This window comes from Epinephelus fuscoguttatus, linkage group LG19 (assembly GCF_011397635.1).
Source record: "Epinephelus fuscoguttatus linkage group LG19, E.fuscoguttatus.final_Chr_v1".
NCBI lineage: Eukaryota > Metazoa > Chordata > Actinopteri > Perciformes > Serranidae > Epinephelus > Epinephelus fuscoguttatus.
The window spans coordinates 2,072,218-2,099,566 of NC_064770.1; the positions used below are offsets into that span (position 1 = coordinate 2,072,218).

Sequence of the window (27,349 nt, forward strand, 5' to 3'; positions counted from 1 at the left end):
ATCCTCAATCTGTTCATCCCATTTAGGAAACAATTCGAGGAGAAGCTCTTCAACTTTCTCTCTGAGGTTTTCCCCCTCTTGTTCCTTAAGGCCCAGGAGTCTTAGATTCCAGCGTCGTTTGTACCTTTCTGTCTCAAGTAGTCTCTCTTTTAACTCTGCATTTTCTTCCTTCAGATCTGAGTGTTCTTTTTCCAACACCTCCACCTTTGAATTGCACTTAGTGATGTTCACCGAGTTCAAATCCACCTGCTTTACAATACGGGTAAGCATTTCAGAGTTTGTCTTCAATTGTTGACCAAAAACCTCCACCTTGTTGTCCACGCTCTTTATAGCGGCAAGGACGTCGGCCAGGGATGGCTCGGTTTCTAATGCTGGCTTCTTGGACAGTGGAAGAGTAGGTGGAGAGATGGTCAGTGTTCGTCTTGTACCCGAGCTGCTGGCGCTGGTTGTATCTGAGCCAGATGCAACACATGCAGCATAGTTGTGGAACGACAGCTTGGCATTCATACTGGGCTTAGCATTAGCTTTGGCCTTACCAGCGGTGGCTAGACTGGGTCCAGGTAAGTCTTTGTTGGCCGACATGGTCTTTGCTGGCTTTTCTCCTTTCTTTAGGAATGTTGGTAAGTTGTCGCTGTGTAAGTCGGTTGTCTCAGGTGCACTTCAATATCGAGGACAGAGTTTACTTAAAGTCTGGGACCAAACAAACAGAACTTCACGTGCGTGTTCTATCCGCCATCGCCCTACAACCCACCTCACCCGTGGAGGTTACCAGGGCCACCATCTTCTAGGCCATCCCAAGTCTCTTATTTGTGCAGCGAGGAGCTAGCACTAGGAGCTAGCAGCAAGCTTTAAGCAGCTACGAGCTAGGATGGTCGAGAGCTTCCTATCCGGAAGAGTTTTTCAGCTGAACGCCATGACGTATAAATACCCGCCCCCTACATCTGGCTAATTTGAACGAGATGGCGGAGAAACAAGTGTACCCGTTACACGCATTCTTTGCAATGAAACACTGTAATTCACATGCTTACGTGACTACAAAGAGTAATGTTAATGATATTTTGTGCAAGACTGTCATGTTGTAATTAAGTTTATTTCATTCACAACCTGTTGCGCTGTTCAGCAGACTGTCGGTGATGTGTGGCTGTTAAATGTACAGCTGCTCATGTCCAGAACCACACGTGTTGAACACCAGGCACACACACACACACACACACACACACACACACACACACACACACACACACACACACACACACATTTGCCCATCATTAATTGTCCTGCATGTCATGTGAGTGGAATAATGTTTAATAGCTTGTTGGTAATATTAATTAGCCTATTAATATTAATATTAATTAATATTATTACTTTCATTAATGTTGTTGTAAGCTACTGTCATTACCATCTGTCCTGCATCTCTCTCTGTCTCTTTCTCTGTCTCTCTCTTTCTGTCTTATTGTGTATTGTCTTATTATCTGTTCTGTACAACATCTGTCGGTTTAGATATTTGTTGAATTTCAAATATTTTGATTTTATTTGTCTGATTTGAAGGTTTATTCTGTGAACAGAAAACGTGTGACTGATGGTGAAGTTTAATTGTCAGAGACTAAATACATTTAACTATACAGAGTCTACTGTATATTAACATGAGAGTGTTTGTTATTTAAGTATTTAACATCACAAAGACTTGTGGTCAGTGGGATGTGAGGATACTTATAATAGCATCTGTACAGATGTGAAGCCCTGATCTAACTGATCTTTAATGAAAGCTGTTGTCTTGTATAGAATATGAACCTTATAGTCAGACACAGTTTATTTAGCCTGTGTAGTTGAGGGAACAGGTCAAACTGATATGATGCTGATTTACATGAAAATTAATGTAAAATGGAGGTTGAACCATGAACATAAATTACCTGTAAAGCATTTTAATAAATCAATCTATTGTAACTAAAACAACTGGAGACTGAAAAAAAACTGATATAGGGGGTCTGATAACATTTTAATAAATCAACGTATCAGAATCAGCTTTATTCGCCAAGTACGTGAGCACATACAAGGAATTTGACTCCGGTAGACTTGCTCTCAATGCACCAGAAATGACATGAGTACACAAATTTAAGCAAGAAGTGGAATATACGGAATATACAATATACAAAAAATATACAACTATACATAAAATATTTAAAAATATTTTAAAAATAAAAAAAATAAAAAAATATATACAGTATACAAGGACGCAGTGTTGTTTGACCTGCCACTCTGTGACTGTTAGGAGATCATCAAACGACAGACTGGGGGAAGAAACTGTCTTTGTGACGGGTGGTTTTGGCGAACAGTGCTCTGTAGTGCCTACTGGAGGGAAGGAGTTTAAACAGATTGTGTCTGGGGTGTGAGGAGTCAGCAGAGATGTTTCCTGACCCTTGACCTGTACAGGTCCTCGATGGAGGGAAGATCAGTCCTAATAATCCTCTCTGCACACCTAATTGTCCTTTTCAGTCTGTTCCTGTCCACTTTGGTGGCAGATCCAAACCAGACGGTGATGGATGTGCAGAGAACAGGACTGGATTATGGCTGTGTAGAACATGATCAGCGGTTCCTGAGGCAGGTGGAGCTTCCGGAGCTGTCACAGGAAGTACAGCCCCTGCTGGACCTTTTTCTGGACAGTGTCTATGTGGGAGGTCCACTTAAGGTTCCGAGAGATTGTGTGGTACCAAGAAACCTGAAGGTGTCCACAGTAGACACTGTGCTGTTGAGGATGGTGAGGCGGGGCAGTGTTGGGGGGCTTCTCCTGAAGTCCACTGTCATCTCCACAGTCTTGAGTGGACCATAGGACCAGCTGTTCCACCTCCTGTCTGTATGCAAACTCATCACAGTCCCGTATTAGACCAATGACCGTGGTGTCGTCCGCAAATTTCACAGGTTTCACAGAAGGGTTCCCTGAGGTGTAGTCGTTGGTATACAGTGTGTCTGTGCCTTCCTATACAGACTAAAGGCTGCTGGAAACTGTTGGGAAACTGTCCGACTTGACTGCGGCTTTGTCACTGTCTCCTGCTGCAGCCGCCTTTTTTTTTTTTTTTTTTTTTTAAATTCATCTTTACTGAAGATAACAACAGCAAAGTTATTAATACATATAAACAATCAAATAAAGATATCAAATGATGAGAACAAAGAAAAAGTTTTCACAGCTTTCTTGTTTTTGGAGTCAGATATGCTTAACATAAAATGCTTGGCAGGGTAGTATCTATGAATTAATTTACAAGACACCTCCCTCACTTTGTTTGTTAGAAGGTATCTGTATGGGAGGTTCCAAACACTGGTCCAGTTCAGGTCACCCACAAGACCAGTCCAGTATTGAACAGCAGAGGGGGAAGTGATGATGTCCGTCTAAAAATTATGATCTAATATTACATTTATTGTTTATGGGTGTGACAGAGAAGCATTTGTGACCCGCTGAAGTTAATGTGGGGTCCAGAGATGGCAAACAGACCAGCTTGTCAGCCCCTCTTGGCAGAGTTAGGATACCAGAGGGAATAGCATCCATTACAATGGCAATCTCTTTTGGGGTAACATGGACACCAAATGTTTGGAGGAACTCAGAATAATAGTTATGGGATTTATTTTATAGCCTATCCGATGTGCTGATTATTCCAAATGAAACATTTATGTGGGAAGAAGTTATTTTTATAAATTAATGACCATGCCAAAAGCATTTGCTTGTGAAAATTTCTTGGGATTAGGGGGAGTTTCTCTATCTTGTAATCGCATACTTGCTGCAGCTGCCTGCTCTTGTCTACCTTCCAGGCACCTTCCAGGCTGGGTGCAAGGCTATTCAAGAGAAGGCTGAGACACGGGGTCAAACATGGGGGGAGTGCACATGCGCAGGGTAACCCGAGCTGCGTTGCTGGAGGGTGACAACAGGGGTGCTAGATAAAAAGCGCAGGATCCGTTCAGGCAATCAAGGAGTGCGCTTGGTGCGGTCTGCTTGGACTTTTGGACGGCGGCTGCCTGAAATTGTCGGAATTGCATCTCTGTCATTCTCACCCACAATGCAGGCCACCAGTGACAGTCCAATAATAAGCTGTGAAAAATGACATGCATGCACATCCCCCTTATTCCACGGTCTAACGCCATCTACTGAGCCTTTGAGGAAGTGCAGACCAGATTTTACTGCGCATGTGCAATCCCCCCATGTTTGACCCCGTGGCTGCGTTCCAAAAACAGTTTGAGTTGCCCTCGCTCACTTGCCCTCAGCCCTTGCTATGACGTCACACGGAGGCCACTTGGAGGGCGGAGGGAAAGTGGGCGGAGGGGGAGTGAAAGAGGTAAATGGAACACACCTGCCCTCGTTCACTCACAGGCCAGACAATCATGGATCAACCACATGTTGTTGGAGTAGCGCTATACTGCCTATTCCAAATCACACAAAATATACGGAGACTCATGTCATTAAGACGGAGACGTATTCTGCGCTTGATGGCAATACGTCGGTACCTGGTAATTATCAGAATTATTAGTTTTGTATCAAATGTTATTTGGGCAATTCATTATTTATTTATTTATTTGTCTTTACCTTATAATTTGTAGACAGTTTTGTTGTTTAAATACATTTAACCTACTTTAAGTTTAGTTGACATTAGTTTTAGTTTTAGATTGTTTTTTCCTGATTATTAGGTCTGTTACCACCACCATCCTCCTCCTCCTCCTCCTCCTCCTCAGTGTCCGGAGCCCGGTCGGGACCGGAGCAGAGACCGAAGACGGGCCGACAGCGCAGCAAGAACGTGAGGAAGAGGAAGATGAGCTACTGAATGAGGAGGGATTTAGAAATAAAAGCCTCCCTTCCCTCTTGTGGTCATAACGTAGGCTATATTTTTGATATATAGTCGCTTTTGAATATAGGTCGCATGGTCAGCCAAACTAGGAAAAAACCGCGACTTATGGTCCGGAAAATACGGTACATTAAAACCTTTAAAATTAGCACACAACAAAGAAGCAAGTAACAGAAATACATTCATATGCAATGCCACAGTAAGTTACAAACAAACTCACTCCCAGGCCAGCTTTGAGGCATTTCTTTTGCCAGTAAAGAGAGCTTCCTTTCTCATTCTGAGCTTTATGAGGAGCTCCGTCTCCTCATCAGACCCTGTAACAATATGGAAACAATCCCTTAATCACACAGAATGCACAACAAACGACGTGACATCAGAAGAATAAAATGCTATTTAGATACAAGTATTTTGCTTTCTTTTCTTTTGTCTGTGACAAATAGCTTATATACTTACACTTGTAAACGGTGGGTTCTGCCATAACTGCCACGGACAGTCTAATTGCACAATTAAATACCGACCCGTGCTGGCTCCTTAATTCATTTTCTTCTTCTTTGGTGGTAAATAGACAGCAGCCAACGGTGTTTGAGGTTCATTATCGCCACCGCATGGACATATTTTTCGTGCACCACTGCAATGCATTGTGGGTGATATACAGCTCTGGAGTGACCATCGTTGTTGACTCGATCACTCAGCCCTCAAGGGTCGATCTCACCAAGTTCACTTCAGCTGTTTAGAGAAATGGAACAGCCCTTATGATGGCGGTGGGGATTCCCCCGAGGGCAAGTGCTGAGGGCAAGTGAGCGAGGGCGACTCAAACTGTTTTTGGAACGCAGCCCGTGTCTCAGCCTTCTCTTGAATAGCCTTGGCTAGGCGCAGCTCATCTCGAATGAGCCTATTGGTCCATTGCAGTGAACGGAGATGACGAGACTCTCTGTTCAAGGGCTCTGCTCTAATCAAAGGTAAAGCCTGATTTATGGTCCTGCGTTAAATCAGCGACGTCGCTACATCGTAGGGTACGTGGCTACGCAGAAGGCTCGCCGTAGCCCCCGGCGTGGCCTGATGTTTTTTTTTTTTTTTTCTTTATTAACGAGTCTTCAATCGAAACAAGTATACAGTACAGTAGCCAGGGGGTGGGCTATTACATAAATACAGAGAATAAGGTGCACAAATTATATGTTCTCATCGCTTTCTTGTTATTAGAGTCACAAATGCTTTGCAGGTACTGTTCCATTTCCTTTTGGAACACCACAAAACAGGGTTTGGAATGACTAAATTTAGCTCTGTGTATGTGATATTTTCCTAATAATATTAACAAATTTATAATATACAGTTCATTCTGTTTCATACTCTTGACATCATCGATTCCAAAAAAAATATTCTTACAAAATAAAGAGAAATCTGGGACAAGCTTCAATGAGATGTACCATATTACTTCTTTCCAGAAGGTGGCAGTAAAGTGACAATGCCAAAACAGGTGAAACACAGTTTCAGGTTCAGAGTCAGAAAGAACAGTTCACACATAAATCCTTCTTAAATTTTAACAAATTCTGTTTGGCAGGGTAGTATCTATGGATTATCTTGTAGGATATTTCTCTCACTTTATTTGTAATTAAGTATTTGTAGGGGAGATTCCATATCTGGGTCCAGTTCAAATCATTAACAATATTAGACCAGTATTGCATGACATATGGGGTAGAGGTGTTATCAGATTGAAACAGTGATCTAATAAGATAATTCCTTTTTTTAGGTGTAACGGAGAAACACATATGCCCCACTGTCGTTAAAATTGGGTCTAAAGGAGGACAAACTGGATTTCCAGCACCTCTTAACAGAGTTAGGATACCAGAGGAACAGCATCCATTACAATTGCAAAGTCTTTTGGGGTAACAGGAATACCATATTTTATGAGAAATTCTGTATAATTTAGCAAATTCCCATTATCGTTGAGCAGTTGGGTGACTAAAATTATGTTCTTATCAAACCATGAATTAAGGAACAGAGATTTATTTTTGTATTTGATATGTTGATTGTTCCAGATAAAACATCTATGTGGAGAGAAATTATGTTTATAGATTAACGACCATGCCAACAGCATTTGTTTATGAAAGTTTGATAAAATAAGAGGAAGTCTTTCTATTTTATAGTCACATAATAACACATACTCAAGGTCACCAATGGTAGAGAAAACAAACTTGAGTATAAAATTCCAAATGGATGTAGGATTATGTAAGAACTGCTTTATCCAGTTAATTTTAAAAGTGTTATTCAATGTAGTAAAGTCAAGAAGATTTAACCCACCAGAATCATAAGTGTTCATAATAACCGATTTTTTCACATAATGCGTCTTGTTTTTCCAGATGAAATTAAATAACAGCTTATCAATGGCACTACAAATTTGCTTATCAACAGACAGGGGAATAGCTGCATAAGTAAGACGACAGTCCTTCTGCTTTTGTTAACAGTATTCGACCTTTCAAGGATAAATCCCTTTGAAGCCATTGGTTTAGCTTTTTCCTTGTCTTATCAATTATCAGATCAAAATTTTCAGAGCACCTGTCTGTCTGACTTTTAACAATGGTGATTCCAAGGTAAGTGACCTTGTTTTTGACAGATATGTTGTAAACCAATGACTCGTCACAGTTCTTAAGAGGAAACAAATCACATTTCTTCAAGTTTAAGCGGAGTCCAGAGGCTGCAGAGAACAAGCCTAATGTATGGATAGCAATGGGAACTTGAGAAGCATTTTTTAAGAATAATGTGGTATCATCAGCCAGCTGACTAATTATAATTTCTCTGTCTGCAATAAAGATTCCTTTTAGCGAGCTATTTTTGATGTGTGTAGAAAGTAGTTGAGTGCATAAAATAAATAGATAAGGGGATGCGGGACAACCCTGTCGGATGCCCCGCTGTAAATTGAATCTTGGGGAAGTCCCGCTTTTTAGTCTAAGGGAGCTGTTACCATTAGAGTACAAAGTTTTAACAGCTTTAAAGAAAAAATCACCAAATCCAAATAGATTAGTTGTTTGAAAAATAAAATTATGTTCCACGGTGTCAAATGCTTTATAGAAATCTAGAAAGAAAATAAAGCTATCGTCAGAGCAAAGAAAGGAGTAATCAATCAAATCTAAAACAAGACGAATATTATTAGAGATATGTCTCTTCCTCATAAAGCCTGATTGTGTCTCGTCAATAATTGGATCCAAAACATTTTTAAGTCGTTTGGCAAGTACAGAAGCAAAGATCTTATAGTCAGTATTGAGTAAAGAGATAGGTCGCCAGTTATCAATAAGAAGGTGGTCTTTTTTAGGTTTCGGAATCAACGTAATCAGGCCTTGTATTAGTGTAGGAGGTAGAGCTCCTTGTTCCACACTTTCTAAAAATACCTTAAGTAGAAAAGGGGCTAAATCTTCAACAAATGTTTGATAGAATTCAGCAGAAAGCCCATCACCTCCCGGAGATTTGTTAAGTTTGAGGTGTTTAATTACATGAGTGATTTCTTGTAAAGTGGGTTAGGGTTAGGGTTAGGGGCCTGATGTGCACCTCCCCAAAAATGTAACTACACGTCGAGGTGACGCAGACCCATCGCAGACCGAGAGGGCTGTGATTGGTTTGCTTGGTAGCAACGCATTTCCGATTCCGTACTTACAGATTGCGCCATCCCCACCATCTTTAAACATCTTCTGTTGCAATGTAGATGTTGCAGTATAAGGCCCATTTATGCTTAACGTTCAATACGGATACAGACGGAACCGTCTGTCCGTGCTCCGCGTTCATTTCTCTGTGACCGGAAAAGCCAGAAGCTAAACAAAGAATCAACTAGAGATGACGATAACCATTCAGGAAAGGAACGCAGCCTCCTACTGCTCTGGAGGTGAATTGCACCGCGATGAAATGGAGTGATGGAGAAGTTCGAAGGGTTCATGACGGCGTCACAGAAACGACGTAGGTACATCGTAAGTACACCGCAGGACCATAAATCAGGCTTAACTCAACATGGACGTCACGGCGACTACGTCCATTATTTTATACAGTCTATGGTTGGAGGCCAAGATGGCTGCTACCACAGGTGTTTGGCGCGCTCGTGCGTAAAAATGCTCTTTATTGCACGGAACTCGTAAGTCATTCGACCACATTGTGCCATAACTGAATCTGGTAATTCACCGAAGATTTGGACTGCACAACAAACTGGAGAACTCTTTCAAATTTTTGTTATTGAACTCACAACGGTGGACTCGACAGCGTCTGCAGGAATATCACAGCACCATGGCTGTTAAGAGGGAGCGAGAGAGGAAGAACCGGCACAGCACCGCTCAAACCAGCAGAGTGTCCCCTGAAGTAGTGGCTGAATTCCACTCCTATGCGGCCGCTGCAGGTGCTCACCACGCGGCCTCTGAGTCTGCTGCTGACCGCATCCCGCTCCCGTCATCCACCGACTCTACTCCTGAGTCCAAAAGAACCAAGACAGACCCGATGGAACCATCTTTAGCAGAAATGCAAGAAAATATTGTAAAACTCATCACGCAGCATTTGGATCAGAAAATCAACGGTGTGAATGAGAGAATCGATAACGTGTTAAAAGTCGCGTCTGAAAACAAAAACAGCATTGAAGAACTGGCAAAACACAGTGAGTTCATTTTCCAACAGCTGCAAGACACGACTGAGAAAGTGGAGAAAATAGAGAAGAAAACCACAGAACACGAAACGAGAATTGAAACTCTCGAGGACAAAGTGAATGACCAGGAAAGACAACAACGCAGACAGAACCTGCGGCTCTACCGACTGCGAGAGGAGGAGGGAGAGAACATCCTGAAGATAGTCACAGACATCTGCCGGCGTGTGGCCTCCCAGGAGGACGGACGGCTGGTCGACGTCTGCCACAGAGTCGGCCCCAAGAAGGCCGGCAGGACGCGGCCGGTCATCATCAAATTCCTGTCCAGAGCCGAGAGGGACGCTGTCTGGAGGAACGGCAAAGACTCAGAGTTCCTCAAAGACAGAGGTCTGAACTTTGGTGAGGACCTGACCTCCAAGGACAGAGAGACTCGCATCGCGCTCTGGCCCCGGATTGACGAGGCAAGGAAGAGAGGACAGAAAGCGTTCTTTGTGGGAGCCAGGGCATTCATTAACGGTAACGAAGTCAGACTGAAAAGATGAGAACAATATTAAAAAAGATGTAAAAAAAAAAACAAACTTTCAATGGAATGTATAATTTAACCAGGTTCCGGGCACTTTGAGTTTAAGAGATAGGTACTGGATTATTTTCTTTGCTCTAGCCTTTGAAGTAGTTTGATCAGTACCTATAGTTAAAGACTATTAAATGGCCTTGAGTGCATATAAGGAGCACAACTTGTTGGTTTACTCTTAAACACTTTACCTGTTAATTTTTCTTTCGAGAATTATTTATTTTGGTTAGAATTATATTTACGTGTACAGGTCACTTTTTGTTGGACATCAATTACTTACCATGTCAAAGTTTAATGCATTAAACCTTTGCTCTATGAATGTAAGAGGAATACGGGACAATCTTAAAAGAAAAGCAATTTTTCTGTATATTAGACGGCAAAATGCAAATATATTATTTTTACAAGAAACTCATTCATCGAGGGAAGATGAAAAAATTCTGGAAAAGTCAATGGGGAGAAACAATTTACTTTTCACATGGTACTAATCATTCAGCTGGTGTTGCAATCCTGTTTAATAAATTTAATGGCAATGTTTTAGACTCTGAGCACTCAAATGATGGCAGGTGGATTATCCTTGCTTTAGAAGCTGACAATGTCAAATTTATCATTTGTAACGTTTATGGCCCGAATAGATGTAATCAGGCAAAAGAAATGTTCCAAAATCTCAACGTTAAAATATCAGAACTTAGAAATAAGTACAACGATGCTATAGTGGTTATAGGTGGTGATTATAATGATGTTTCAGATGAAAATATGGATAGGTGTCCCCCGAGATTAACGGTGTCTCATTCATTCAAACCCACATCTTACCTCTGTCAGAGCCTAACCCTCACTGATGCCTGGCAGTTCATGAACGCAGATAAGATTGATTTCACATGGTCCAACACAAATCAAACCCTACAGTCTAGAATCGATCTCTGGCTTATGTCGTCACAAGATATTCAATACGTTGATGAAGTCAGTCATCAGTTTGCTCCTCTATCTGATCATAAATTAATCACTCTGAAACTTAAAGGAAATAGAGAAAAACCTGGCTCTATAGGCTACTGGAAACTCAACAACTCATTATTACAGGATACACTGTTTAAGGAGAAGGTCAACTATATAGCAAAAAAAATATTTGACAATCAGGAAATGGATTGTATTCAAAAATGGGAGTTTTTTAAATATAAAGTTAGAGAAGCAGCTATTAAACGCAGCAAAACGCTAAAAAGAGGGAAGGAAGAAAAGGAAAACAAACTAATGAATCAGATACAGGATTTATTATCCAAACAAAACCTCACAGAAGAAGAAAGAGAAAACCTGAGAATCTGCAGTGAACAGTTAGATAGTATGTACATTGACTTAGCAAAAGGGGCCTTTATACGATCCAGAGCCAAATGGCTAGAACAGGGCGAAAAGAATACAAGCTACTTCTTTAGTTTAGAAAAAAGAAACAGGAAAAGAAATAATATTATATCTTTGAACAATGAAGGTAATAGAACTTCAAACACAAAGGAAATCTCCAACTACGTTACCGCCTTTTACCACAATCTATATGAATCAAAATTTAATTCTATAAAATGTCAGCAATTCATGGATCATATCGAACCATTAACAAACAAAATCTCAGAAGAGTATAAAGAACTCTGTGATAAGGAACTACAACAAATAGAATTAGATGAGGTTATAAAATCAATGAAGCTAGGAAAATCACCTGGGAATGATGGTTTAACTGTTGACTTTTATGTTTGTTTTTGGGACATAATTAAAAAACAGCTATTTCATGTCCTGAAAGAATGCATCTATAGAAACGAAATGACAACAACAATGAAACAAGGCCTTATAACATTAATTCCAAAACCAGGGAAAGATCACTTCAGTATTGAAAACTGGAGACCTGTTTCCATATGGAATATAGATTATAAAATTTTAGCCAAGATACTTTCAAATCGGGTTAAAAAATATTTGGATGAAATCATCTCTGAAAACCAAAATGGATTCATGTCCAATAGACACATTAGCTCCAACATTAGATTGGTTCTTGACCTAATTGATTATTATGAATACATAGAATCTGATGCTCTACTCCTGTTTTTGGACTTTTATAAGACCTTCGATTCTGTTGAACATCCCTTTGTACTTGAGGCTCTGAAAATTTTTGGGTTTGGAGAGAAATTTATCCAATATGTGAGTACACTTTACAAAGGAATAACAAGTTCTATTTTATTATTTCCAATTGTTTCCAAAAGCTTTCCTGTCTTGAGAGGTGTCAGACAAGGGTGTCCATTGAGTGCGTTCCTTTTTTTGATCGTTGCTCAACTGTTGTTTCTCAATGTTTCCAATAATCACAATCTAAAAGGGTTAATCATATTTAATAGAGAAATTAAAATCACCCAACTGGCAGATGACACAGTATTATTTTTGAAAGATAAAACTCAAGTGCACAAAGCTCTCCAAGTAACTCAGGAGTTTTCAGATGCCTCCGGTCTAACATTAAATATATCCAAGAGTGAAATTTTGTGTTTATACGAAACGAATGACTCTTCTTACAGCAATGTTCCAATTAAGGATGGCGTGAAGTATTTAGGTATCCATATTACTAAGAACACAACTCATAGACAACTTCTAAATATTATACCCAAGGTACAGAAAACTAAATCAATTCTTAACATGTGGTTGCAAAGAGATTTGTCTGTCTATGGTCGTGTATTACTCATGAAAGCTGAAGGAATATCAAGATTTGTGTACCCTACCATTTCTCTGTGTGTCGATGATTTGTATTGTAAAGAGATCAACAATATGTTTGTTAAATTCATTTGGAAAAACGGACACCATCAACTCAAAAAAGAAGTTATTCAAACAAAAAAATCAGAAAGAGGACTGGATTTAATTAATTTTCTTGACTTAAATTACACTTTTAAGGTCAAGTGGCTGAAAAAATATTTAGAAAATCCTACATCACTATGGAACTTTATTTCACACAACATATTTTCACAAATCGGAGGGTTAAAATTGCTAATGAGTTGCACCTATAAGGTTACTAAATTACCTATCAAACTATCTAAGTTCCACCAGCAAGCACTACTGGCATGGAGGTTATGCTATGTGCACAATTTCTCTCCACATAAAGAAATTTTCTGGAATAACGAAAACATAACAATCAAACGGAAAAGCCTGTACAAGAAAAATTGGTTCGAAAGAGGGATAGTTTTGTGTCCGATCTGTTTGATAGCCATGGTAACCTGTATAACTATGAAGCTTTCTTAAAAGAGACATCTATTCCAATTAAAAATAAAGAATACTGTGAGGTTATCCAGGCAATCCCATCAGGAATGAAATCATTAATGGAATCTCATCTGAAATATCAGACATGTGCAAGAATAATACCCGAACTATCGTTACTTTCTGCCAAGTTAACCGATGCCAAGTGCACCAACAAACTAATAAGAAATTCATTAACTAACCAATTTAAAATAACCCCAAGAGGAAAGGCATTTTGGAACTCGCAAATACAACCAATCAACTGGAAAAAAGTTTGGTCTACACCATTTCAATTCTGTATCTCCAACAAAATCAGAGAAATACACTTTAAAATACTGCATAACATCTATCCCTGCAATAGCATCATCTCAAAATTTGCCAGTATTGATAACACCTGTGCTTTCTGTGGAACTGAAAATGAAACCACTATTCATCTTTTTTACTTTTGCCAATACTCACTAGAATTATGGGAAAACATTGCTGCTGTAATTTCTGCCAAGAGTAGGTATCCTGTCAATTTCACTGCTAAAGACATCATAGCATCTGCCGAGACAAAGAACAGCATAGTCAACCATATCACTAATCTGTTTATGTTAATAGGAAAATATCACATCCATAAAGCCAAATTCGCTAAAACACTCCCCAAAATAAATGTTTTCCTAGCTGAAGTAAACCTGTATATGGAATCGCTAAGAAATATGGAAAACAAAAAAAGCAACAGAACCTTACAATACTACGATGACATGTTTCTTAACTCCGAAAGGTAATGTGATAAATGCAGGAGTTCTTTATTAGTTAATGTTTTCCAGAGTCTATCGATATGTTTGAGCGTATTTTATGTTTAAACTTTTGTGCACTGTCGTTTTTTTTTCTTTTCTCCTGCACGAAAATTTGGGTTTAAAATTGAATATATATTTAAGGTTCACATGGAGGTACTATTGTACTATGGTTATAGGTATGAAATGGAACTGAAAACATAAAATGAATGCTTTGTAACTGATGTCCTTAAATCAATTAAAAAAAAAAAAAAGGCTTAACTCAACATTTCTGGTTAAATTTTATTCCTTCAAAATAAAAGCCAAAAAGGGCATAATATTACATCTGAACTTTAAAATCAAGTCACCAAAACCACTGACTTTAGATAAATAGGGCCTAAATGTATTCTGTCATAAATATATATATACTACAAAAAACTAAAACATAATTTATATGTAACATTCAAACTCTTCTTTACTTTTAACAAGTCATTTAATTAAACATTGCATTTTTATTATGATTTCTCATGATGACGGGTCATAACTTTCTCACCTGTTAATAAGCCATAAAGTTAGTAAATGTGAAGAGGTGTTCATTACTGCTTTCAATTTTCCACAGCCATTTACCACAAGGCTCATGTTTTTTTTAATTTTGGCTTAGATGAGGGGCATGTATCATATTTTATTTTACAACTGATTTTTAAAGAAAACATGCAAGCCATGTTCTTCTTTGCACTAACTTACCAGTAGTTATGACAAGAGTGAAAAAAACAGGCTTTTTTCAACTCCAGGATTTCATCTGCAGTTCTTAACTTTTGATTTTCAGTCACCAAATGGTTAGTTTTTAAAATCTAATAACTAATTCATGGTGTAGGGAGGGTCATTCATTATCCGCCAGTCACTCAGGGAGGCTCAAATAAATGCATTTCACTCCTCGGGGAGGGTAAAAATTAAAAAAAAAAAAAAAAACAAAGAGAGAAGAAGCGGAAGAAGAGGTCACACCTCCTCTGACTAGTAAAGAACAGCCCCTAATGATCCTATGGACCGATGGATTTAACACTCTTATCCTGAAATTCCAGACCGGAAAGACTACTCCTGCTGCCGGCGGAACAGAAGCAGTGTATTGGTGCGAGGTCCGGTGTGGCACTCGTCATGGCTGTTCACAGAAACAATTTCATCCGCTTGCGTTTACACTTTGATTATCCGCCGCCGGCTGTCGTTGATTGCCGCATGTGTTGGCTGCTCGTGGACCTGAACACATGTCGCGTGGTAGCGGATCTTGAGAGCACCATTAGAGAGAAGTTCGAGTTCAGCCGCAGGACAATCCTCAACCTGTTCATAGAAGACTGCTACCTGCCGCACACAGAGAGCATCTACGTGGTGCGGGATAACGACAGTGTCAGGTACGCGAGCGACCATCGTCACTCATGGGGTAGGCCCACCCCTGCGACGCTCGCGGGGCTGCATTTAGTTCATATATACTGAGATCGTGGGTGGGTGTGGGCTTAGCAGCTCCAGCTCTAGCCTTGGACCAAGACGATCATTGCATGAACGTCTTGAAAACGAACCCCGTTTTTTGTTTGGGGGTTTCCGGTCTAGACCGATTCACGTCTCCATAAACGTTCAAATCAAACATGTAATGTGCTCACCTCATAGGCACAGATGTTAGGAAGGTGTACGGGGGTTGCCGTGTGTTTGTATATCCGTTAATGTTCAATAAACATGCATTTTATGTCGGGATGTCTTGAAATTTTCTTCACCCCTTCTTCGTCTTGCAATGAATGAGTGCACCGGCTTTTCACTGCACCACAGCGCCACCATAGCGGTTGGGAGGTGTATTGCAAGACATCCCGAGATAAAAATGTATGTTTATTGAACAATAACGGATATACAAACACACAGCAACCCCCGTACACCTTCCTAACATCTGTGCCTATGAGGTGAGTACATTACATGTTTGGTTTAAACGTTTATGGAGATGTGAATCGGTCTAGACCGGGAACCCCCAAATGAAAAACGGGGTTCGTTTTCCGTTCATGTTCATGCAATGAACGTCTTGGTCCAAGGCAGCTCCAGCTCCAGCTCCAACAGTCACCTGAACATTTCGGAGGCCCTCAAGGCTCCAGAGAGTCCCAGCTTTATTATGGGTTCAAGCCTGAAGGGCAGAAATATCAAAATCTAGCCCTAAACTAACTTGAACACGGTGTGGACTCTGATGGGTAAAACCCATGGCTTGCTAGTAATTATCAAACTTACTGAAGCCTGGAGGCTAACCAGTAGTGCAGCAGCGCAACAGTGAGGTTCCCCCTCACATCCTTTCCTAACTGTGTTTGAAAAGGTAGAAAAGATTTTCTTTTTCCCATGAAACAAAAAAGGTTAAGCTGGCCATATCAGTGGCATTAGAGATGTTTTGTTTGACCATGGCACCTGAAGAAAATGTGATATTTTAAGGTCATTAACTTTGACACATAAGGTCAATATGGAATATTTCCATCTGTCTCTGGGCAAAGTAACAAAAAAAAGTGTATACTGAAAATATTCTGTAACCCTTTTTCTTTCTTAATTTGCCAGGGTGAAGGTGGACTGTCTGGCTCAGGTGAATGGACACAGCAGCTATCCAAGTACAGCAAGTGAAAACTGCAGAAAGAGACAGAGAACTACAGAGAAGGATGGGTCAGGAGAAAATGGAGTTAACGTGGAATGGAAGAACAAAAAGAGGGAAACAAGGAGTAAGGAGAGCCTGGAGAGGGATACCAAGCAGGCTTCAGGCAAAACGAGGAATAAGAAGACAGAGGAAAAGAAGAAAAGAAAGATGGCCCAGGCAAATGGCCCTACTGTCACACCCAAATCAGCTGCCTCTACCAAAAGCCCCCCAGCTAGAGTCGTCCAGTCAGTTAAAAGCTCTAACAAGGCCCCAGTAGCCCAAGCAAAGGCACAGAATGTCTCCTCTTCAGATTCCACCAGCAGCAGTAGCGACGAGGATGAAGCTCCCAAAAATACAGCTGCCCAAAAACCAGAACTGAAAATGCTCTCCTCCAACCATGCTGCTTCCAAGGCACCTCCAACCACCAAACCTGTCCAGCCAAAGTCACACCCTCCTTCATCATCTTCTTCAGAAACCTCCTCCTCCTCTGATGAGTCCACCACTGTAAAAAAAACACCAAAAAACAAGTGTTTAACCTCCACAACCCCCAAAGGAAGAATAAGTGATCTCTCCAAGTCTCAACAGATTATTCCCGTCCTGCAGTCCACAGACCGTGCACAGAATCAGACTGGGAGCACAGTGGTGCCCCTTCATGATAAATTCATGGTGCCTTGTAATCCAGACAGTGAAGAGGAGATTGAGCTCGTAATCCGACAGCCAATGCAGCAGCCAGGCCGCGGTGTGGGTAGTCAGGGATCTCGGAAAGACCGTAACCCCAGGCAAACCAGGCGTGGTGGTCCTGAAGAGAAGGGAAGGGGTGGAAGTAGAGGGGTAATCAGCTATAATAGAGCCAAGGAGCCATCCTGCCTGACTGATTCACTGAGCAATGTGTCAGTGGTCCTCCAGGTCTGTCTGCAGGTGTCTGTACATATGTCTGTGATTTTGAATGTAGTTACTGTGAGATACTAGAATTTGGATTTTAGCACCTGCTTAGTTCAGCATTTGAGGTTTCTGATTTCTGACACCAACTGTATCTTTAAGATCAAGATACTTTGTGTCTCTTGTAAGAAAAAAATAAATCCCTTAGGTCCAGCCCCTTAGTTATTGTTGCTACGCTTGTTAAACGTTATACACTTGCATTGTAAAAATGCAGTTAAAGCAACTCTTACCTTTCTTGCATTTCACACAGCGCTTAGAAAAAATTTGAACATCCACAACTCCCGCCTCCATCCAAAGTCCCACCCCCCTCCTCCATTACGTCCTTATTACGTCTATGATAGACGTAGGCGTTGGCAAGGTAACATTAGATACACGGAAGAGGAGAGCAAGTGTAACACGCCAAGAGAAGAGAAGAGAAGAGGAGTAAAACATGCTGCTGATTGCTAATGTTAGCCATTAGCAACTGGATGCTGTGTTGTCATATAATGTTATATGTTATATTAGAAGCAAACTAAACATAACGTTACCCGTCCTGCACAGTCAAACTTATCCGGGGTCAGTGATGACTGATGAGTTTTATAATATAATGTAAACACTTCCGTGTCAGCGTGGGTTCTCTCCGGGCACTCCGGCTTCCTCCCACAGTCCAGACATGCAGATTGGGGACTAGGTTAATTGATAACTCTAAATTGTCCGTAGGTGTGAATGTGAGCGTGAATGGTTGTTTGTCTCTATGTGTCAGCCCTGCGATAGTCTGGCGACCTGTCCAGGGTGTACCCTGCCTCTCGCCCGATGTCAGCTGGGATAGGCTCCAGCTCCCCGCGACCCTCAAGAGGATGAAGCGGTTAGAAGATGAATGAATGAATGAATGAATGAATGAATGTAAACACTTGCGTTAGATAGTACTGATGACTGGCAACAAGCAAGGAACGTAATACAGAGGCTCAGGCTACGTTAGGCTACAGTAGGCTAACCGTTAGCAACTGGATGCTATGTTATCATATATAACATTATAGCCTATGTTACATTCGAGGCAAATTGAAAATACCTGTCCAGCAGAAACTCTGCGACCATCTCGTCCCTTTTTAGCTCAGGATGAAGCTGCATCAGTGTTCATCATCGCTCAAAAGCAGAGCCGATGTTGAGCATCAAGTTCTCTCTGAGGCCTCATTTACACCGCAAGCGATGCGTTCTCGTAGCACTTGTGAACTGTCTCTGTTTACTCCCATTTTCATTTCGGTGAGCATGTCAACAGGTTAGAGCATTCACACCGCATCTGTTCTACGCACTGCTCGAGTTGCGCTGCTTTTGCGAACAAGCTTGAAAATAGAAGAGAGACTGATTTTTTTGCGCGAGGTGTGAACGAATGGTCACAGTATTCAACAAAAAACACGAGTTTGCGTGTGTTGTGACCCCTCTCGGCCACCGTAGACATCTCCCCCTTGACCAAGCGAGACCTGACAGGAATAAGTTTCATGTACTTACCCATTTGTAGTGCTAAATATTAATTCTCCAAGCGTTGGAATAATCACTGGCGTGCGAACCTGTCCACCCTGGGCTTTGGGTCCAAACTCACTTCTTCTTTGGGGTTTATTGGAGATTTGCAAACAGGGTGCACTACCACTACCAACTGTTCGGGTGTGGTTTGTATTTTGATGGGACAGCAGCGGCCACTGCATGATGCGTCTGTTCGGTTTTGGTGTGAATTAGCGTGTGCTGCCGCCATTTGTGGACCGCTTCGCGAGCACTACACGAACACATCGCTTGCAGTGTAAATGAGGCCTTAGTGTTAGCTTTTTCTGCAATATTCCTTCTTTTGCCAACTGATCTACCTGTTGGAGTGGCTGGAGGCGGAAGTGGTGGTCCACATTTGTCTGCCATTGTTAGAAAAGTTTATATCCACAAGCGTCCCTGTTATGCGAGTGGTTACGTCAGTTGGAGGCCTCCATGTGGGGAAGACAGCTAACACTCAGCTAATGATTGGTCAGAATTTTCTTAGAACCATATGAGAATGGTAAAATTATGAGTTTGTATCTGTAGTGGAATTGACTTACATTTTAGTGTGCCGTCAGCTTATTAATAGCATTTTAATGTGAACAAAGAAGAGCGTAAAATTTCCAGAAAGGTAAGTGTCGTAGACCAAATTATCGTGACATGGTGACAATCACTTCTAGGTATAAAACTGGCAGTTGGTTATATTTCTGGCAATTTGTTGTCATTTTCAGCCACAACTGTAACATTAAAAGGTATATAGTTAAACATGGCAGTCCGACCTATCCAGTGTTTTTGCTGTGCTTGTTTAATGTACTCTGTTGCTTTGTTATCATGTTTGACAAACCAAATCTACTGGCACGGAAGCTAAACAATGTACTGCTGTGGACGGAGCTGCACAAAAACATATTTTGGCCACCCAAAAAGATCAATATCTGTGTAAGTGTAGGCTATATTTGAATATTTACTCTGCTTTACCTCACACGCTAACCAATGGAGGCTGCAGTACACCAACAATTAAAGTGTTCTGCAATATATAATGACCGTTTTTGTCAGTGGAGTCTGGTGACTCAGAGATAACGGCTTTAATTACCTGTCAGAAAAAACTTTGTTACGGCAGGATAAAGTGGTGGAAATATTCTAAGTATATTACACTTAAACTGATCTTGATTTTCTTAGGACAGCCTTTTTTACGTGGCTAAAAACTTATAACTGAGGCAACGTCTGCTCAAGGCAGTTTGATTTTATGAACATGATGCAAGGATTTTCTACCCAGAAGTTATATAAATAAACATTGTGATTTGGTCGAAAATGTTAATGGTGATGGATTTATCACTGAAAGTTGTAGTTTGCTAGTTGGCTGCAAATGCTAATGTTAGCACCTCACAAACATATTGTACAAACAGTATAGCTCTTACTACACCCTCAGGCCCACTGCCTCTATGTGTGGAGAAAATAACGCTTACAGCCAGATTCATGGTCGGGTGCTCAACATTTTTGAAAAGTGTTGTTCAACAGAAATTAAAGAGCTGCGGGACATTTTCAGTTTATGCTAGAGTAAAAGTTTATTCGTTTCCATGGTAACCAGAGACCCCCTGCATTTTATGGTCTGAGTCTGTCTATCACGTTTAGTGCATAATCTGCACAGACAGCTGTTTAAATCACACAGATATCTGGCTGTATATGTGTTTTTAACTTAATGACCCTATATTTATTGATTGATCAGCTCCCAGTCCGTCTGTAAGCAGCAGATTTCCTTCATTGTCTATGGTGGACAGGGGAAATAAAATCAGTGAATCACACTGTTAATTTCCTCCTGTGGTGCTGACATGAAAGCTATTTAGGTTCAGTAAATGTCTGCTGTCAGTCAGACTGGTGAAGGCAGTTTGACCAGCCTCTGTTCTCTCAGCTCTGCAGGAGCGACTGCTGACAGATGGCTGCTTCTGTGGACAGAAACACTGAATGCAGGTTTAAGTCAGTGTGCATTGAAATCTCCTATCTCCATGGTGACAATAGTAATACTGCCAATCACATTGCAAGGCGAAATATGACGTCCGACGTCCACAATGTAGCAGATTCTCCTGGTGCGTGATATGAAAGAAAAGTGTCACGTGACATTTTTTTCTGTCAAAAATACATGAATTCTGTTGGGTCACACTCATCAAAAATGTCGAGCGCCCAAGTGGAAATTAGGTTTAACAGGCCTGCCTAGATACGGTTGCTAAGCTAGGATTGGACAAGCGGTATTTGGTGGAGGGATCCCTTCACTGGCAGTTCAGATACCAGTTCTGCAGATGTAAACATGGTCATGGTATTGCCTGTTCATTAGGAAACACTGTGTATGAAAAGGCATTATTAATCTCTTGGGTTCTCATGTCTAGAACGGTGCAGAAGGTGCTCCCAAACAGGACTACAGCTCTATGCCCTTGCTAGCTGCTCCTCCACAGGTGGGGCAGAAGATTGCCTTCAAGGTAAGTCTAGTCTTAATAGCTACAGTGTATCTGCTCTGGTATTGACAGTGCATACCTACATGCTGATCTGTTCAGTTTAGCTTTAGTTTGGAACAAAATGTTTAACAAAAACAGAGATGATGTATAGTGTAGGATAGAGTTGTGAAACGTTGTCCTAAGAAAAAAAGTGGAAAGTGCAAACCCAGCAGAGCTGCCATTATACAGAATATTGGTTAGTCCACTGATAAAACTGAATAACCAACAAAATTGTTTGTTCAATTTTTTTTTTTCAAGCAACTGCTTTTACTTTTTCCAATGTGAGAATTTTCTTCTTTTTTTTGATTGTAGTTTGATTATCTCTGATTTTTTTTAAAACTGTCTGTTGGACTAATGAAGACCTTTGAAGACAATTGTGAAAAATGCCCACCGCAGTTTCCCATGGGCATTTTTCACATTCATTCATTCATTCATTCATCTTCTAACCGCTTCATCCTCTTGAGGGTCGCGGGGGGGCTGGAGCCTATCCCAGCTGACATCGGGCGAGAGGCAGGGTACACCCTGGACAGGTCGCCAGACTATTGCAGGGCTGACACATAGAGACAAACAACCATTCACGCTCACATTCACACCTATGGACAATTTAGAGTTACCAATTAACCTAGTCCCCAATCTGCATGTCTTTGGACTGTGGGAGGAAGCCGGAGTGCCCGGAGAGAACCCACGCTGACACGGGGAGAACATGCAAACTCCGCACAGAAGGGCTCCCACGCCCGGGATCGAACCGGCAACCCTCATGCTGTGAGGCGACAGTGCTAACCACCACACCACCGTGCCGCCCGCATTTTTCACAATTGTCTAATATTTTTTAGACTAAACAAGTTGTGGAAAAATCCATTAACTTCTATGGAACCACTACAATGTTACAGTCACATCTTTTGAATAAATTGTGAAGTTATTGACCAAGCTAACCAAGCTAGCTATTATATTCAGTCCTCAGACAAAATGCTAGTGGAGAGAGGCTCTGAGAGCTGTCATAACAGACCAGCACTAGCATGTCCCAGGCTGGCAAGCATGTTAGTAGATAGCCTTCCAGCCATGGTAGTTCACCAACTAGTCCCTATGTCAGCAAGCTACTTACATTAACAGATCTGCTACCAATAAAAGAAAAGTAGTGGTGTTAAATCAGTGAAAGTAAGAAACTTAACTTAAAAAACAAATCAAATCAGCAACAACAAAAACAGGAAATGCCTCATTGAGATTAAAAATCTCCTTCACAAGAGTATTCTGGCTTTAGCAGGCAACAGCACGTGACAAAGATTCAAACATACAACATGTAACAGTTACAGACAATAAAATTATAGATCACAGCATAAATATATGAAAAACATGGATCACATTGAGGAAAATAGTCAAAGCATCTTTAAGCTTTAATCTAGTCTTGAAAACACTTAGATAGACTAGAGGGGTGTACCACGAAGCAAAATTAGTGTCTTAGTGAGGTATGTTGAGTCTAAAGCCAGAGTATTCTGTCCTATGAAAGTGACATTCTTTGAACCTGGCCAGATCACCATGGCAACTTATATTGCAGACCTAACATGGTCGGGACCAGTTTTAGTTCTGAGTCTAAGCTTGAAATTGACTATAAAGGGCCTTTCATCACTCTTTAAAGTTGCACCACACTATAATTATTATTTAATCTATGATTGATAAAGATTGTCAGTTGAGGGAATACATTATAAATGCACTTTATCCAACTTGTCGAGCTGTTACCATAAAAACAGAATGACAGTTGTTCTATTTCTGTGGCCGTAACATTACATATATGCCCCTGAATGAAGCCTTGCAGTCACAGTAGCACTTACTGTATGTATCATGTTGTATTGTTTTACACAGGAGCGCCACCAGTGATGGAGAAAATCTGAGTGAGAATCTGGTTTTATTTTATTTGTAGGGGTGATGTTGCCCTCACTGAAGTACTGATTGTGTTTGTGTTCTCTGGTCCATTTACCCATGCTGGCTCTAAAAGAAGCCTTCTATAGAATCACAGGTAGCATACTGTTCACTGTTAATCAGGATTTACATGCATATGATATAATTCCTTTAGACCGCCATAATGTTACCACCTTGGATTAGGTATTATGTTCAGTGTTGACTTGTTGAAGTCCATTTTACACTGCTGGTATATTAAAGCTGATAGAGCACTGATTAGTAAACTGATTAGTCTGTTGGTATTTATCATAGATAATAGCCTATTCAATCAGTAAAATTCATTTCCCCTTGATTTGCCCCAAAACATAGGTGATTAGTATGTCTTCTTCATTATGGGACAGTAACTGCAGTTCTTCCGTGTGACATTTAAGCTTGCTGCATCAAGTTTTAAATTTCAGAGCTGTAAATTGTGCAGCTTTCAAATTAGACATAAATGAATTGATGAGATGAATATATTCACCTATGAGTTCACACTATTGTTAATATGAATGCAGTTATTGATTGTAACAACAGTTTGGCTTTTTACTGTAATAATTTTTAATATTCAAAGACAGAAGAAAGGCAACACGAAATAGATCATTTCTAAGTGTCAAATGACGAGTTGAATGTGTCGTTTGACATGAGTGTGCACATAGTCTGAAACAGAAAGCCCTCTTTGTGGTACCCATTGTTGCTGACTGAGGCTTTAGGTTTGTTGAGCCAGCTCAGGCAGAGAGAACCTGGCTCTGTTGAACTTACTTCATGATAAAGCCCTCAGCCCCCCCTAAACCCAAATCAGTCTGCAGCAGATTCCAAGCCCTCTTTTCCCCCACTACAAGACATGCACTGGGACAGACAGTAGGAGTAAGTCTACGTCACAGAGCAGAGACAGTAGCTTCCAGCAAAATAGATATGAAGGAAGCAAGTTAAGAATTGCCTCCTAAGAAAGGATTTACCACGAATGAAGTCAATGGATGGTGCAAAGGTGAGAATTTTGAGTGTAGCTGTAAGCTTCATCTCCTAACTCTGTTCCTTTTTATCTGTGCTCAAAGTTGCTGGAGCTGACTGAGAACTACACACCAGAGGTATCTGGATATAAGGTGAGAGTAATCATGTCTGACTTTGGAGATACTGTCATAACAAAGTCTTGTTCATTCAACTGGAGTCACCAAACTGAGCGACCACGTTACTGTACATTTTAGGAGGGGAAGATTGTGAGCTTTGACCCAACCACCAAACAGATTGAGCTGGAACTACTTAACATCTCTCAAGGTAGGGATCATTTCACCACAGGCACATACAATATTATTCACATTTTAAAATGTCTAAAGTTAATATGTCAAGATAAAAAAGATCAGTTTTCCCTCTAAAACTCAGCTGGAAAATTTATTCAGCATCAAGCAAAATAATACAGTGGTAGAATCATTTATATTTTTACATATCACAGCAAGCCTACCATGAATGTACAGTGTTGTGGTTAATATAGGATAAAGGGCGGAAAGGTCACTGCTCATTTAGTTTTAGAGGACAGTCAGGACTTTTTTTTATGTTATTAACTTAGCAGGAGCAGAGCAGATTGACAGGTATGTTGGACACATGAACTTGCTGCTTCTCCCTCAGATCCTGTAGAGCCTGGCAAGTTCGACCTGGTCTATCAAAACCTAGATGGCTCAAAGAGTGTGGAGTATGCAGTGTCCAGAGGCTCTCGGGTAAGCCTAAGCTTAATCTCTTAAACAGTACTACCTAAACAAATAGTTCAACCTTATGGGAAATATACATTTTTGCTTTTCTTCCACAGTGAGATGAAAGAATATCAGTCTCATGCCAGTGTGTTAATTACAGAATGGGAATCAGGACATGGTTAGCCTAACTTAGCATAAATACTGTGAGCAGGGGAAAACAGCTAGCTTGGGTCTGTCCAATATTAAAAATATCCTGGACTTAATGCACAGACACAGATTGTTATCAGTCTTCTCACCTTAATGTTAAACAGGCAGAAGATAAGTGTATTTGAAGACTATTCTTCAAAAATGGGTGCAGCTGACCCTGAGGTGTTTGAGTGAGGTTCCGTAGAAGTCTAAGTTAATAAGGAAAGGTCTAATTTCTGTACATTTTGAGTTACTAGATATGACCACATTAGACCACAAGGAAGATAAAAAGAATGTAAAAAAGACGTGTGTGGTCAGGCACGAGTACAGATGTACCCCAGGTGGTCCTCAAGCACCTGCCCTTTTAAACTCTGACTAGATAAGTGGCCCTTGTTTGCGAGACGTTTCTATTTCTTTTTCTACCTTTTTTTTTTTTTAATTTGGCCTATATAATAAATTCTCCATTGAAAGTGTGTTATAATGTCTGACAGCTGCATTTGACTTGTCACAGTCACTACAATTAACACACTTATATAGAGCACCCTGCAGAGCAGCATCATGTCTCACTCTGACTTGCCTGCATGGCCAGCCAGATAACGATAGTGTTTGCCCTAAACCTTGGTATTATTTGTAACTGTTATGAGATTAAACTACTATTAAAACATCTCATACAGCTAGACTAACTTAGGCAATAGCCCACCATTAAGCTTAACTACAAGTAAGCTATTCTGGCGTAAAATCACACCATCTTTCTCCAACTCTCTGGCCGATTCCAGCTCACCAACTGCCTGCTGTGCATGAAGACAGACGCCGAATTACTTTCCCCACTTCAGCATGTCTTTAAAAACAAAACTCAACTCAAAATAATGTTAGATCTCCCATGCCATGGCTCTGGTAATTCATGTAAATAAACTGGAAATGCGGTTTGGTGCTGCATATGCCTTGTGCCAAGAGCACAGAGAAGGAGAGAAGGAGCATGAAGCTGCAGCAGCTGCAGACGTCTGTTCTCTGGGATTCTTGATGAATATTTAAAGCTTATTTAGCAGATAATTTTAAGTATTTTACGTGACTATTTAATGAAATCACAGCGGTTTTCTCATATACACATACTTCATTGTTGGGCTGTGGATTGAATTTTAAATCATGTGAATTTAATTTTATTTCTGAACAAACAGACAGTAAAGCATTTAGCTGGATCATGGGTTAAATTGAAGGGTTCTGATGGTAAAGTAACAACAAGAAAAAATATAGCCACAAGCGGTAATTCCGGGGTTCGAGCCAGCATGGACATTCAAAACTTGAAAGCTGGGTAGAATCAAGACCTTTGACAGTTCAGGACACCTGCATTAAAGATTACCAACAGGTTTTATGACACTCAGACAGATACTTATTCATTCATATCCAAATCTTTAGGAGGCCCACTCTTGTTTGGAAACACTGTTGCTTCCTACTGGTTAACTGCAGAAACATTTTGAAAACGTTTGATAAAATCCTCACTGATTGATGGCCAAATTTTGTGAAAGGCCTTTGCACTTATTTGGAACTTGTGGCCCCCCCTGTTGACCGATTTTACAATAATACACGTATTTTATAATTATTATTTGACAGAGCCTGCAAGTTTTGTAATGATTGGACAATCAATTTCTGATTTTTAGTCTGATATACAGTACAGGCCAAAAGTTTGGACACACCTTCTCATTCAATGCGTTTTCTTTATTTTCATGACTATTTACATTGTAGATTCTCACTGAAGGCATCAAAACTATGAATGAACACATGTGGAGTTATGTACTTAACAAAAAATGTGAAATAACTGAAAACATGTTTTATATTCTAGTTTCTTCAAAATAGCCACCCTTTGCTCTGATTACTGCTTTGCACACTCTTGGCATTCTCTCCATGAGCTTCAAGAGGTAGTCACCTGAAATGGTTTCCACTTCACAGGTGTGCCTTATCAGGGTTAATTAGTGGAATTTCTTGCTTTATCA

At 40.5% G+C, this 27,349-nt stretch overlaps 1 protein-coding gene across 6 annotated transcripts in view; it reads left to right on the top strand.

Moving 5' to 3' along the window:
• coil (coilin p80) overlaps window positions 1-27,349 on the top strand; it is a 57,402-nt gene that overhangs the window by 19,684 nt on the left and 10,369 nt on the right. For 3 of the 6 annotated variants that reach the window (XM_049560208.1, XM_049560206.1, XM_049560205.1), the window contains 5 exons: window positions 16,573-17,551; window positions 21,457-21,546; window positions 24,546-24,593; window positions 24,696-24,765; window positions 25,114-25,202. In XM_049560208.1, coding sequence (XP_049416165.1) covers window positions 16,573-17,551; window positions 21,457-21,546; window positions 24,546-24,593; window positions 24,696-24,765; window positions 25,114-25,202 — 1,276 coding nt within the window. Of the gene's footprint in view, window positions 1-7,333; window positions 8,766-12,093; window positions 14,010-15,093; window positions 15,405-16,572; window positions 17,552-21,456; window positions 21,547-24,545; window positions 24,594-24,695; window positions 24,766-25,113; window positions 25,203-27,349 lie in introns of those variants that run through there. The other 3 variants (XM_049560209.1, XM_049560204.1, XM_049560207.1) reach the window with 3 other exon arrangements.